At 35.4% G+C, this 15,074-nt stretch overlaps 2 protein-coding genes across 2 annotated transcripts in view; one reads left to right on the top strand and one right to left on the bottom strand.

The window, feature by feature from the left end:
• Nucleotides 1-15,074, bottom strand: part of LOC129777454 (rabankyrin-5) — a 48,880-nt gene that overhangs the window by 9,372 nt on the left and 24,434 nt on the right. The window lies entirely within an intron of this gene.
• Nucleotides 4,521-15,074, top strand: part of LOC129777455 (uncharacterized) — a 28,795-nt gene continuing 18,241 nt past the window's right edge. The window contains exon 1 of the mRNA XM_055783723.1: nt 4,521-5,561. Within this exon, the coding sequence (XP_055639698.1) occupies nt 5,510-5,561 (52 nt within the window). The 5' untranslated portion in view covers nt 4,521-5,509. The remainder of the gene's footprint in view (nt 5,562-15,074) is intronic.

Here is a 15,074-nt window from a genome sequence, read left to right as displayed (position 1 = left end):
AAACGAAGAGCTTCACCACAACAGCCACAACATGCTCCAATCGCTGTTCAATTAGAACTGAGTGGATTTCCGAGCGGCGCTCGCTTATATACCGATTGGTGATTTCAATAGCCTGTTTTGAAAGCAATTTTAAGGCTATTGAAACAAGTTTTTGGATGAAAAAGTAACAAGTATATAACGCGTAGACATTTTATCTTTCGAATGAAGTGTGTATCATACCATTTCGTTCAGTTGTTTAAGAGCTATTAACGCCCAAAATCTCGGTGTCCGGCGTAACGCTTTCGTTTTCGAAACTTTGATTTTACACCCCGGTATAGAAATGAAAGACGTAGTCCTACGTCAAAATTAGACCCGTATTTTGTTATTTGCCCATTAGGGTACCCAGTCTTAAAATGGGGGAAAAAGAAAAAAATTGTTGAAAATGTTTTTGATTCTGTATATTCCCTATAGGATACAAATAGGGATATACAAAATATACAAATTTTCAAAACGCTATAAAACGCTTCGTCATAGTTCGTCACAGCAATATTCTTTCGAATTTGTTAGTATATACCTAGGAACCAGGTCCCAGCACGGGAGATTCTGGGAGTAAAAAGATACCGATCAATAATGTTGAAATTATGGTTTTTATACTTATTTTCTTATTTTTCTTAAGCTCTATCTTCTTATTTTTACCTATAAATCCACTTAATCACATTTTTTCGGAAAGCCTTATCAATAACCTTTATAACAATATATAGGTTATTCTGTTATTATGATAATGTTTTTTTAAATTCCCTTTTTTCGAAAAATTATTATTTTTTTGTCATTTTTCATCTTTATTCTCGATATCTCAGGTATAGAACCTGCTACAGTCCTGAACTTTTGAAATTTTCATGGTTAAAGTGTCTACTTTCTATAGGAAATATAGAAATATAGATCGGTGACAGTCACTTCTCCGATTTTTATCCGCCTGAAAAGCTATAGAGGTATGGTGTACGACCGGATCTTGTAACCCGTAGCTAAAATCCTGACCTTTCGATACGTAAACTTGAAGAAAAATAATTTGCACAAATTTACTTTTCACAGTATGTTAAAATATTTTCTGAGCATTTTGACCATCGAAGGAAAACCAAGAAGTGGCAAAAATATTGGACGCGATCCACACGTTTATGGACAAAAAGGTGAAGAATATGCTGGAGAGGAACCTCTCGATTTGAACTGTGGCTCGGAAGAAAGGAATGTTGCCAGGATTCATCCAAAAGTCAAAGAAACGTTCTGGACTGAAGTTATACAAAGTTAAAAAACGATGAACAAAATTCAACAGCGAAATTACCGGATCGAAAACTGTATTGCGATTCTTTGACCGGAGTTTTAATGCATTGTTACGGACCATGCATCTTACGTTCTGGAAGATTTGAAACAACTCTCAGGACTGACTTTTTATACTGCAGTGAGTAGAAATTAGTGATGAAACGGATGGATAGCGGTTTGGTCGGATACCGGATACCGGATATCCGGTCAGCTTCGAGGCCGGATAGCCGGATATTAGGCCCTTTATTAGCAAATACAAAATTGAGAGAAGGGCATGTGACATGGTGCAAATAAAGTGTTAAATGTAAGAGAGAAATCAACACAACTGTTAGGCTTGGTGGAGAAGTGTGTTGGGCTTTCATATATTGGAGATAACTCCACAAGTTCCTGCATCAAAAAAGTATTTGGATAAGGACGAGACTGCACGAAGGACACCGAACTTACTTCGTATGAGAACATATTTAAATGCTGTAGAGGTCGTTTAAACTATTTAGAAGAAGATCAAAATTATCTGATTGTAACCTTTTTAGACCCGAGATTCAGGTCAGACCATTTAGGTGTTCTCGAAACGTAAACAGACAGACAGAAAATCATTAAAATCAAAATCATATTACAAAAATATCTTGAGACGAATCTTCTGATAATGACAGCTCATTGCGGTCTTCAACGAAACGTTAAGGGGGTAGTACACTACGGAAACTTGAAACAATTAAAAAATATATTTCTGGCCTAAAATGTTCTCTGGGATGTCTACTTTACTGAAGTTTTTGTCCCAGGTTTGTCCGATGCACCGTTCCAAAGTTGCAAACCGATTAGTGGACCTAAGTCTTTGCTTAAGAAGCGCGAATCCAAAATTTAAAACGCGTTTTTCTCGAAACCATGTTTTGCAAACTGGTGGGAGTTCTACCTCCGGAACGGTCCAACTGATTTCGATGAAATAGGTTTTCCCAAATTCTCCATTAATTTTCCCTGAAATTTCGTACGTAAGATTTTTTCGATATTTTGAAAAATAAAATTTTGGTGAATGTTTTTGTCTCGATTTTTTGAGGCAAAAACGCTTTTTTTTACAAAAAATGTCGCCATTTCGTCTAAAATCAATATTTTGAAAAAAATTCTACGTACGATGACAGAAAATATATCCAAGATATGTAAAAAAATCATTGGTTGATATCGGTCCACTAGAAAAACTTGTAGAACACCCACCAGTTTACAAGGTTTTGGCTGCAAGGGTTCAACAAATTGGTTGCGGCTATTCACGGGACATTCCAATTGACTTTTTTTTTGTTTGTTAAGTAATATACACCTAATAAACTGTGATATCAGATTAATCGTAGTAATTTATTTTCTCGTTGAAAAAAATCGCGAAAATCACATATTTTTTATGATGTTCATAGTGTACTACCCCCTTAAACGAAATGAATGCGATGGAGCTGCATAAAACTTTGATGACATGAGTTGATAATAATTCAATTTCAATAACATTTTGACATGTCAGTAATCACATCTTATTTTTATTCCCGTGTGAATGATGTTTATATGCAAATATAGAATTTTTTTTTTCAAATATCCGATTTTCGGCCGGATAGTGAGTTACTATCTGGTATCTGGCCGGATAGCAAATAATGTCCGGATAGGCCGGATACCGGATAGTTACCGGATATCCATTTCATCTCTAGTAGAAATGCAACACCTGAATACTTTAGGATAAAAAAGTTGACGAAATTCCCCAAAAAATATGTTGTTTGGCAAGTGATCTGCACCTTTGGCAAAAAAGTCAATATCTTCTATCACCACAGGTACAATTAACAAAGAAATTTACCAGGAAGAGTGCCGGCAAAAACGGTGTACATATTAATACAGGCTCAGATGTTGGTTAGCATCAGGAAGCTTTGGAGGGCAATCTAGCGTGATAACGTAATTTACCATGCAGCGATGTTTGGGATCATTGATACCCCTACATACGACTTTGGTGTCTTTACAATTGATTGACGTTGGGCAGTCATTCATGATGCTTTTCAATAAATTCTGTAAATCCATTCAGTATCATTCAGGGTTTCGGTAAATGGATGTGATACGCAAAAACCATACATTGAACATGGATTATAAAACTCTACCTGAATCGCGTTTTTATATCTCGCCGAAGGAAATAATGCTCTTGGATCAATGAAAGCCATACACTGCAACATTAGGAGGCCATTTTCGGAGGTGGTAAAATATTTTGTCCACTTACTACAACGGACGAATGAATAGTAAAATCTACGTGAAATGCACTTTAATATATGTACTACCCTTGATCAAATTGCATATCAAACCTGAAATCTTATGACTTGATCTTGATTGTTGGCATCACTCTCTGTATATAATAGAGTACAAAAACAAAATCTACGATGCAACATTTGTAACAAATGAGGTGAAATTTTGTTTTTGTACTCTGAGAGTAATGCCAACAAGCAATATCAGGTCATAAGATTTCAGATTTGATATACAATTTGATCAAGGATAATATATTAGAGTGTATTTCACGTAGATTTTACTTTACATTCGTCCGTTGTAATTAGTGGACAGAAAAAGCGAAATTGATTTTCGAAGTCTTGGTAAATTATCTACTATTTCATGGAATAAGGGATTAATCGACACAACGAATAATTTGTTAATTTCGTTGGTCAATTTTGTGTCAACTATGCAAATTAATTTTACATTTGTGAATCTATCAATTGAATGTTGGCCCCCAGCCCCAAACATTTCTTGCCTTAAATACCGTTGACAAAATCTTGTCCAAATTTTGCAAGTCATCCACAACACTATTGCTACTGTCTCGACTGAGAGTGCCACTAACAACAAATTAATTCTGATAAACAGGTTCAGAGATTTGTCTCGAATTCTGCTCACTGAATATGTATCCGTTTTTCATTTGGTGAACACGTGATGATTCGACAATGCGAAAAAATCCCGCGTTTCGCGGCGACAGATTAGCAAAGATGTAGATTTCAACAAAGTATATCTCGTAATTATTTTTTTCCTCGGGCATTCAACTCGGTGTGCAGTACGTACAAAAATACTTTGATATTTTTTTCACCTTGCATCTTCCGTTTTCTCCCAACTGGTTTTTCTCGTGTATTGCTTTTCGTTCGACTTTGCCCCGGTCTCTGCTTCTTTCTGTTTACTCTACAACACGCTGCAACCCTGTCCCGATTTGAACCGGCAAGAGAGCATGCGTTTAGTGCGAACCTAGCATCCGAAACGATAACAACAATAGCGAACACAGCGACGACGTGTGTTCGCATCTCAGTCATTCGAACACTTCCGCGAAGTTTCTTCCCATATTTTTGTTTTTTTTTTCATTGCGCCAGTGATTCGCGCGCGCCCACGTGGATTCAATCTCGCGCATACTGACCGATGAAACAGCGAAATGATTGAACAGTGCACTCAGATCAGTTCAACGAATTCCGTTGAAATTAATGTCGATCGCAGTGATTAGGCCGCAGAAGTAGTGTTCAGTTCTACTTTGTGATATTCAGAGCATAGTTTCGAGAGGCTCAGTCAGTGGTTGCTTGCAATATTGTGAGAAAAAAAAGAAAGATAGAAAGGTGTAAAGCTCAGAAAAGTCAACAACAATATCCAGTTCATAGGGGAAAGTTTTTCTCCTGGTTGAAATACTAAACAGGCGACGGTTCAAGAGAAAGCAACTGTGTTTGGCGAAGCACAGAAGAGGAGGAAGCCCATATGAATGTGACTGACCTTGATGTTCGTTTCGGTTGCTGAATGGATTGGAGATAGACCAAATTTCCGACGTCGCGGCGTTCGTCATCGTTTGTTTTACATTTTATGTTTTGGTATATGTCGGGGCGTCGACTTTCGTCGGTTGCAATCAATTATGACTAATACACCGAATTGTGGAATGAGATGTTAGTGACGGTATATTTTCGAAGCAGAATACATTGGTAATTAAAATATACGAAATTTCGCGTTGTTTCCAAAAGGAGCACGCTCACAACAAACGAAGCAATTGTTCGGATAACTGCCCAAGTGCGCGAAAAGTCTCGTGGTCTCGTGGAAGAAGAAGCTACTCGTGGTTATTGGAATACAACTAACGGGAATAAAACCGGGAAACTGCGACCGCAATAATCTGAGATTGGTTTTTCAACCGCGTCTCTCATCAGCGCATGTTAACTGTTGCGTGCCTTCTTCTGTGGATCAGGTTCGAGCCGTTTGCGCAATGGATAAGCAAAGCGTTGCGCTAATCACAGTATTTCTGTTTCTCGTAATAGGTAATTATGTTATTCCTTCTGGTATAGTTGTAGAAAAAACCATTCGAAAAAATGAGCCGCGCGACGTATGTTCTCCAAAGATTGAATTTGAATGATGAGTCACCGCTACATACGACATCGGGAAAGACGTTATTTGAATATTCGATTACGAGTAAACACTTTATCGTTTAAAGTCTATTGAAATTGAATCAAAATTTGAATTGAAATGAATCGAATTCGAAAATTGACATGCTACGTGCTTGTTCGTTATCCGCCACTCGAATGTTATGGACGATTCTGAAAGGTTTTTTCTATTAGATCACTTAACCAAGGATTATTTGAATTCGCCCTCTGATACTGTAATTACCGATGGTCAAAATTTCCGAAAATCTCCTGTAAAAATGATGAATTTAAAAACAGCATTTAACAACATGATGAAGTTTAGTAGTGAAAACATATTGGTGGAAGGTCTCGTATAAACGTGTTTAAACTTTTTCTACGAGTGTCGTATATAGACGACATCAGGGTGATACTGCACATTGATCACCAGTGCAATATGCATACTTGTCGGCGCAATGCTCCGTACAGCGGTAGCATTCCGGCGGAGCACACTGCCGTAGTGAAAGGGTTAAACTTGCCAGAATTGTTTTGGTTTAATATGCAAAGGTAGCACAAAAACCTGTTATCGGAAACTGAATGCCGTTACAGTAAGTTGATTTCCCAATATTCATTTCATCAAAAATTTAAGTACCATCGTGAGGGGCTACTTTGGATTCTTTTTTTTTCATTTTGAGCTTGAAGTGGATGGATTTCAAATATGTATTATTCTCATGTATTGAATGTGGATGTGTATATAACACCTATGCTGGATATGGACTGCATTCATTTTTTTTTGGATTAGTGAACAAAAATATTGAAAACGAGTAACATACGTCACATACATAGTTATTCGATAACGCTTGCAAAATACTGAAAAACTATCAAGATAACAGCTACACAGATCGAATGGGGAACTCGTCTCACCCAATGTACTAACTAGACATAACTGATTACCTGACTACCACTTGTTGTGATTGATGCGGCGCGGTTTGAGTGATATACGCTTTCGAAATGTGCTTTAAAACCGATATCGTTTTGTCGAGATGCCAGAAAGAAGAAAAAAATATAAGGGATGGTGTTCAGTACACGACGGCGTTGTTGACATAGGACGTATTTTATTCAATCCACTTATTTATCACATCGAACATTATTTTAGAATACATTAAAATTTTACAAATCACTTCTTGGTAGAACGTTTTGATTGCACTGAAAAGGCTAATGATTTGCGGGGTTTTGTAACAGTAACAAAAGTTGGTTGATTCATGAATCGTTCTTGCCTAGCGCGAACGATCTTCTTCTTCTTCTAAAAGATCGAAATCAACAGCTTTCATGGCGACCTTTCTCGCAATTAACACGCTCTGCAGTCGCAGAAGATCACATATTTGTTCCACCACCTACCATTATTTAACATTGACTATGTATCAAATCGGTGCTCCCGTGGCCGAGTAGTTAGCGTCCCACATCATTATGCCGGGGAATCGGGTTCGATGCCCTTTCTGCTCGGGATTTTTTCGTCAAAGAAATTTCTTCCGACTTGCACTGTGATCACGCGTATTCTAGAGCTTGCCACTCCAGAATACATTCAAGGCGTGTTACCCGGCATAGAAAACTCAACTATGTATTACTAATAAAAATGACACAAGTAATACCTACGTTAAGGAAACAAAAGCTCCACTGGGAACGTTAATGCCATCCAAGAAGAATGCATCAAATGCATCAAAGATGCATCAAATCAACAATTCGGACATGTTTTTCAATAATATATAAACATTCTTAATCTGACGGGAAACGGATGCGTAGCATCTTTATATCGTGAATTTGAGCACAAAGTTTAATAAAAAAAGATTAAAATTGCACTGCAGTGTGACATCTATCATTCACATCACACACTCCGAAGTAATGTCGCTCTCATTGATTGATTGACTGTTTGTATTGCAATCCCAAATGAAATCGACAAATGACAAAACATGAGTTTTTTTTTTATTTGAATGAAAGTTTGTATTCCGTTTGGGTTGTAGGAAATATGAGTTTTCCACAGCAATTGGGAATATTTTGACTCAAGTGTAACTTTTCAATAGGGCGTATCGATTTTAGTAAGAAAAATCTTTGATAATTTCTATCTTAAAAACTATGAGTCGTACCGAAAGAGTTTTAGAGTATGTTTAAACGTGGAAAAAAAAACACTGGGAACAAAATAGTACTTTTTTTATTTATTTTTTTTAACTTAAATTTGCAATATCTAAAATATGTATTTTGTAATTTTTGTTCATTTTTTTTTTAAATTTTCCAAGATAGTAGAACTATTTTTGACAAACTTTGTGGAACATCGATTTTCTATGGATTTTCGAAACTTAGAATTTTTGTATGTTAACAATCAATTCTAGCTAAAAATTATGAATCCGCATGTCTTTTCCAAACAAAAAGCTCAGTATCAATCTCCTTCTAAATGCAGCTTTTCTTGCGGTATTAGAAAAAAAATTCTAATTTACTGTCTATTTTATAGTAAATAGGCCCTTTTAACACGTTGAGCCCAGTGTCGATCTCTAGGGGCCGACGTTGAGCTTTTTAGTAGGAAATTGCTGACTATTTTCTATTTATACAATAAGTAGGTTTGGAAACTGGGACCGACACTGATATTGTGCAAACGCTCTTGATGCGGGTTGAATGGAAAGCACAGCAAGAAAAAAGAAGGGGTTAACGAGTTAACATGTTTGTCGTGTTATACCGTCATGTTCATAAAATTTTATGAATTTCTTTATAATTTCCAACAACTTTTCCTATGTATTTGGAATTATGGTAAAAATATATGTTTAGAAGTTACGTTGAAAAACATTTGAAGATGTGTGGGTTAATACAAAACGTAGCAATATTAACACTAAACCTACCAATGTTTCATGTATATCTATTCCTACCATAGCGGGTCAAGTGACCCTTTATGAATAGTTAGTGAACAATGACATGATTTATGAAGTTTTGTTGAGAAACATGGCATACCATCTTTCGACATTTTGGGACAAAGATTAATAACAAAATAATGAAATTACAATTTTTTATACGCGAAATAGCGCTGTATCTTGAAATGGTTACTGCTAGCTCGCTTGGATAGTTAGCAATACAATTCATTTTAATCATTCACTATTCATTCACAAATACAACAAAACATATAAAGCAATAGCAAAAACAATGTGATTACATATATTTACATATGTTACATATATTTTTCAGTAGAAAAATATAACAAGAGAGGAGTAAACGCTGAGAAATACATTCGATGTATGTTTTAGGAAAAGTAGTGTAGGCAAATGATGTTGTAACAATGTAATTCGCAAGAAAATTTTGACTAAAAGTTTAAAATGGGTCATTTGACCACCAAGAGGGGTTTAGTGTTAAAAAATATTTTTTTATCTCAATACAAACTTTTAACATATTATTCGTGTTGCACAAACAGTTTTCAAAGTAGAATTGAATTCCCAACAGCACAAATATACCTCGTTGATTCAACCGGACGTTATGGGTACAAAAAAAATTAACTTGTTTCCGATATGTTTAGATTGTATCTGAAGTCAGATATCTTTAAGGTACCGTCGATGGGGGTGAAACTGAGTCAAAAATGGAGAAAGTTACTATTAGTAATATCTTGACAAATATTGCGAATATTTTTGAAAGCTGTGAGTCGTTTAATAGGAGACATATTTCCACAACTTCCAATGCATAATACTTAACTGTAGTACAAACAATTATGATTTAATAATTGATTAAAGTTTGATGTGTGAATAGCCATCAAATAACACCTCAGAAAAAATGTCATGTCCAGCATTATACAGAACTACTAAAATTGTAAATATTGGATAGAATTGTTCTTTAAAGTGTTGCCAGATGAGATCATTACTGATTTTGAACATCAATTTTTTTTCCATTCGAATTTCAATATTTTCGAAATAATCTCTTAGTTACACTGAGTGGGGGTGAGAATGGGTCAAGCACAAAATTGAATTCCATGCCAAACCGATATAGCGATTGTCAGATTTTCACGAAAATTTGTAGCTTTATTCCTCATCGTAAAATATTAGACCCATATTTTTTATTTATTTTTTCATCAGGGTGGCCATTTCCATTGGTCCGAAAGGAGGGCTTTTTTATATATATTTTTTGAAAGCTGAGAACTTCTTACATAACATATCTCAATATCAGAGATGTTTTTTTTTGTTTTTGAGATATGATTTTTCAAAGTTAACCGGTGGTCCAAAAATCATTTTTCCCCTTTTATCAAAAATTCATAGCATAGCATTTATTTATATGTCGATCATCTAAGTCGGTTCAGTGGTTCAAAAGTTATGAATTTAAAAAAAAAGTCATTTTTGGGAAAAAGCTGAAAAATAAAATAATAAATAATAAAAAAAACTAAAAATATGGGTCTAATATTTTGCGATAAAGTACAAAAATACGGTTTTTGACATGGAATGGCTGTATATGTATTTAAAGTTACTCAGATTAAAACATCGTTCATCAGTCGAACAATCATCCTTATAGATTGAATAACAGTTTACCACAATGGACTGCAACACAATTTTCTAGAGTTGTAGGCTGTTTCCGAAAAACGGTAAGAAATGTTCATCAGAAAAACGTTTCTCAAGTGATTGAGAAACTTAAGTTAATGGGATGCAATATTATTTTAGATACATCTTTAAAAATTCGCGGATCATGTCGTCTCTCTCTATGTATGAGTAGAGATGAACGGCAAAGATGTATTTTTAACGAGCGATTTTCGCGCGACTGATCACCACAGCAGGTTTCGCAGTGGTAGTGGTACAGGTCAGATTTGATTATATACAGTTTAAAAATTTGTTTTATATTTCCAATATGACTTTTTTTTAAATAAAAGGTAATATTTATATAATTAACAATAATAAAATTGTGATTTTTTAAGGCTCATGCGGAATTTTTTAAAATGATGTTGCAGCCAAATTTAAAACAAAAGATAGAAACCTTAAAAACCACTAACTTTTAAGTTCTTTGCTTCCAAAATGTTACTTAAATCCACTTATTTGGATGTTTCACAACTGTATCCTGTATATGTGATGAAGTTATTGGCCAATTACCGGTCTCATGACATGATTTCTAATAGCAACCAGTTTCGATATGCATCTGAAAGCACAACACAGCCAAGCGCAATCGAAAAGGTAACAGGTCCCAACGCACAGCAAGAAGACAAAATGAAATCGAACGACGATCACGTTCCTTGGGGTTACTTATTTTTATGCGGTCCCTATCCATCGCGCAAAAAAAGTTATTTCTATAATTATGAAGCGAAAACTATTTTTTCAGGAAGTTTCGTACAATTTTTTGTCCCAAATCGTCGTACAAAAACAGGTCTGCCTGTACAGTGAAAAAATTGAAGACTATATATAATGAAGCTCATCGTGTATATAGAAACTGTGCCTCGTAGTTACATTAGTTGCTCATTATTGATGGCGCGGGTAAGTGAGCACAGAAATGCACAGAACAAATGTGAGGAAAAATAGGTCGCTTCCCATGTTCGACAATTCGACATTAGGATTAGAGAACTCTAACATATATCATAACAAACAAATCCTAGATAAATTCCGATTACTATGCAAATCATCAAAATCAAAATCAAAAATAAGAATTAACGCTAAAACTATTTAATAGAAAACGTGAAATGCTTTTTCATTTGGCGTAGTCTTACGTCAAAAGTTGTGGCCAGACCGGGGTTCGAATCCGTAACCACTGAATCCACTGAAAAACAACACAGGATTTCAAGGGTTGAAACCCAAAACTACAAGATGCTGTTTCTCGTCATCCACATCATCCCTCTCTCCCTTTTCTGAATTGTCCAAATTCATTTTGGTAAACAGTTTTCGCCATACATTTGTTTCAGAAATTCGGGTAGCATTTTATGTGAATTTTGATACAAAAATCAGTATTGACTTTTTGCTGTTTATTTTCGAAAAATGCACAACCAACTGTTCATTAATGTGACCTACTCCAGGTTCCACAGAACGAATTTCAATAATTTTGCCAGTTTGTGAGAGGACATTTGAACTGCATAAATTGATTGCCAACCGACAACGTTCAATATTAAACTAATAAATGTTGGGAACGTGGTTTTAAGATATATCATGAAGGTTGATACGAGATAATCACTTCACTCCTCTCGTGTTTTAATTTCGTTATGGTAACCTATTAGCGGCAAAGCTATAAAAAATATTTTTTTGACGAAATCCATTGGTGTAATTTTGATTATAAGTTATTTTCTCCTATCTTCCATTTTCCAGGAAACCAATTTTATTGATCCATAAAGTTTTGCAAAATCAAATGAAATCGATGATAATTGGTAGTTAAAAATTTGGTAGGTTATATCTATGATATAACCGCAAGGTTGACGTGGGACTACCTTATCTTAGTAATCATTTGTTTGTGTTGATTAAAATTTTGATTCAATGAAACAATTTCCGAATTCAATTGAATTTAATATATTTACTTTGTGAGTAAAAAGATTGTATAATGCCATGTAAGGCCAATTCATCCAATAGATTTTTCTTCGTTACAAGTAAATTTAATGACAGTCCTTGTACGTTTGGTATGATGACATCTTGGTTTTGATGTCTCTGTTAGGCCTGACCTGCACTTGCAATGCCAATTTCCTCAGACACCCTGGTTCTGAAGTCTGTGTTAGGGGAACACATTTCAGTCGGAACGAAAATGCCCCCGACTTGTATGTATTTACAATGTCAATTTCCCCACGATCCATGGATTTGAAGTCTGTGTTAGGGAAACACATTTCAGCCGGAACAAAAATATCCCCGACTTTCATGTATTTGCAATGCCGATTTCTCTAACGCTGCTTGGTTTTGAAGTCTGTGTTAGGGAACACATTTCGGTGCGAACAAAAGTCATCATATTTCATGTGTTTGCAATGCCGATTTCCCCAAGGCTGCAGGGTTCTGATGGCTGTGTTGGGAAAACCGTAAATCAGGCCAATCAAAACGAGCTAGTTTGGGCGTTTAAATAACGCTTAACATTTTACAGTTATTCAATTGATTATCTAATGAAAAATAAAATGTTATTAATTGCGATAAAAGCGTAGAAATATTACGTATCAATTGATGCAAACATCTTTCCGATCCAGTAAGAAATGTTCGAGTTATAAGCATTCGGAATCTTTCATTTTTTCCTGCATGTTCTATGTTTAGGTTTTCATTTTACCCCCCATATACTCCGGTTAGACGTAGTCCCACGTCAAAAATCAAACTATCATTTGATGCGAAACATTAATTTATGATTACTTTCCAAATTTTGTCAAAATCATGTTGGACTTTTCGAACAGCTGGTCGCTAAGGGGTTTATTCAGTAATTTAGGAGATTTCGAGACACTTGATGTTTGTAAGCGGCAATGCGAAGCATTAGAAAAAATACCCCCAAAAAGTTATATTTAAATCTGAAGACAAGACCATATTTGGTGATAAGCGATCAAAGAAGACACATTTTTGAAACCAGTATAGTAGATACGAATAGAGACCAAATCATAATCAAAATCGTGGTATTGTAACAGACTCACAGATTTTTACATAGACATGCCCTAATGAGATGAAAACCATTACTTTTGCTGCTAATCTCTCGAGCTACTTAATGTTTTTATTTTAAGTCCTCGGTGCAAATAACCATCGGTGTAATTGCTCGCGATAATAAAATAGAATGACGCACAATATAACCCTGTCGTGACTCTAATGTTTTTGTGTTGTACTTACTTGGCGGCATTTAGGATCCGCAGTGTTTTAAGCGACAAAAAAAAGCTCCAGAATGATTAGATTAAATTATTTGGACGGAAGTTTCCCAGGTGTAGAGGCCTGTGAAAAATGATTTCCACAAAAGATGTGTTCATGTTTCATGAAATTTCTTTTGAAAAGTAGTAAGAAAAAGTAGAATCTGCGAGGGGAAAAGGGAAAACTAGACGGGAAACTTTACTTACTCTTAACTTGAATTACTATAGGAGAAGGTGGTTCTATTCCAACTCCTCCGGTTGAAGTCTTTCGCGTCAAAATCGACGTTGTTGTTATGGTACTACTGGAGTGTATCCCTGCCAGGGTGAATTTTTCAAATGTCTTCACATGGTACGAAAAAATGTTTTCAAATTTCTTCAGAAACTTCATAACTTACTTTTGAACAAAGTTTGATGGCTTATTCTATGTTTATTCTAATTGGTATTGTTATATAACGTATTTCATTAAACTTACCATCAGTGTTTGTAATTTATTCCGATAAATGTGAATAAAGAATATTTTGTGCAACTGCGATTTAAATTTTATGAGTTTAGAAATGATAATTGGCCTGATAAACCGTTGATTGAGTGAATATAACCCCAGTTCTTCCACAAAATCGGAACTGTGATAACTCAATTTGTTTATTTCAGGTTTGATGTTTTGGTTGTAACTCACCCCTTATACATAAGACTAATTATTGAAACGATGTGTACACTGAATTTTTTTTACGCGACTTTTCGAACAAATCGCGTAATTTCGAGAGAATCACATAAAAAAGATTGCCTCATCACCGGCACGCGCTCGTCTCAACCACACTCGCAAACGTTCTCGCGCAAAATCAAATCACGAAAAAAAATCCAGAGTATCCGGAAAACCTTCGATTTGTGAAGTGGTAATATGGAAAGGTGGTTGATTCGTATAGCTAACTTTCTACATGTTATTCTATAATATTTAAACCTCCCTATGACAATGAATACTGAATAAAAGTGGAAAAGGGGAACAAAAACTGAAAACCGTAAACGATTCCGCATGTGGCTTTAATTTTAGCGGCTTGAATATTAAGCTTTTGAGTGGTTTAATATTGAAATTCAATTCGCTGATGGTTATATTTCGGTTTGTGAGTTCACAGAGAAGTGATATCAGGTATGTACGAAAAAGGAAATTTATTCGTGAGTGGAAAATTTAAATTATTGAAATAAATGTACTGGTGGGGTGAAACGGACAGTTGCCAGTGGGAGTGAAATGGACTGTGAAAAGCCTGTTTAATCTATTCCTACAGAATGCCCTGCGTCTGTAAACAGAAATCGCCAAATATGGACTGTCTAGAAGCTGACTGGAACCAAAAGTAAAATAGTTGAGGGTCTGTCCGTTTATACTGCAGAAAAACACAATACCACTTCTAGGTGGGTTAATTCGATTTTTTTCATCATCATTTCATTCTTCCTACGAACGATAAACCTTTACGCTTCGTATATTACAAACCTGTCCATATTCCCCCCACTATATGTCCATATTTCGTACTTTTCGGATTGAGTCAAATTGACCAGTTTTGTAACTTTTCAATCGGATTTTCGCCATGATTCCTGCAAATCAAATGTCAAATTTCGTGGTATGGGTACGTTCGCAAATCTTCGGATTGTTTGACGTTTACTCG

Source organism: Toxorhynchites rutilus, chromosome 3, assembly GCF_029784135.1.
Source record: "Toxorhynchites rutilus septentrionalis strain SRP chromosome 3, ASM2978413v1, whole genome shotgun sequence".
In the NCBI taxonomy this organism is placed as follows: Eukaryota; Metazoa; Arthropoda; class Insecta; order Diptera; family Culicidae; genus Toxorhynchites; species Toxorhynchites rutilus.
Note: the sequence above shows the minus strand (reverse complement) of the source record. Positions and strands in the feature narration are given on the sequence as shown.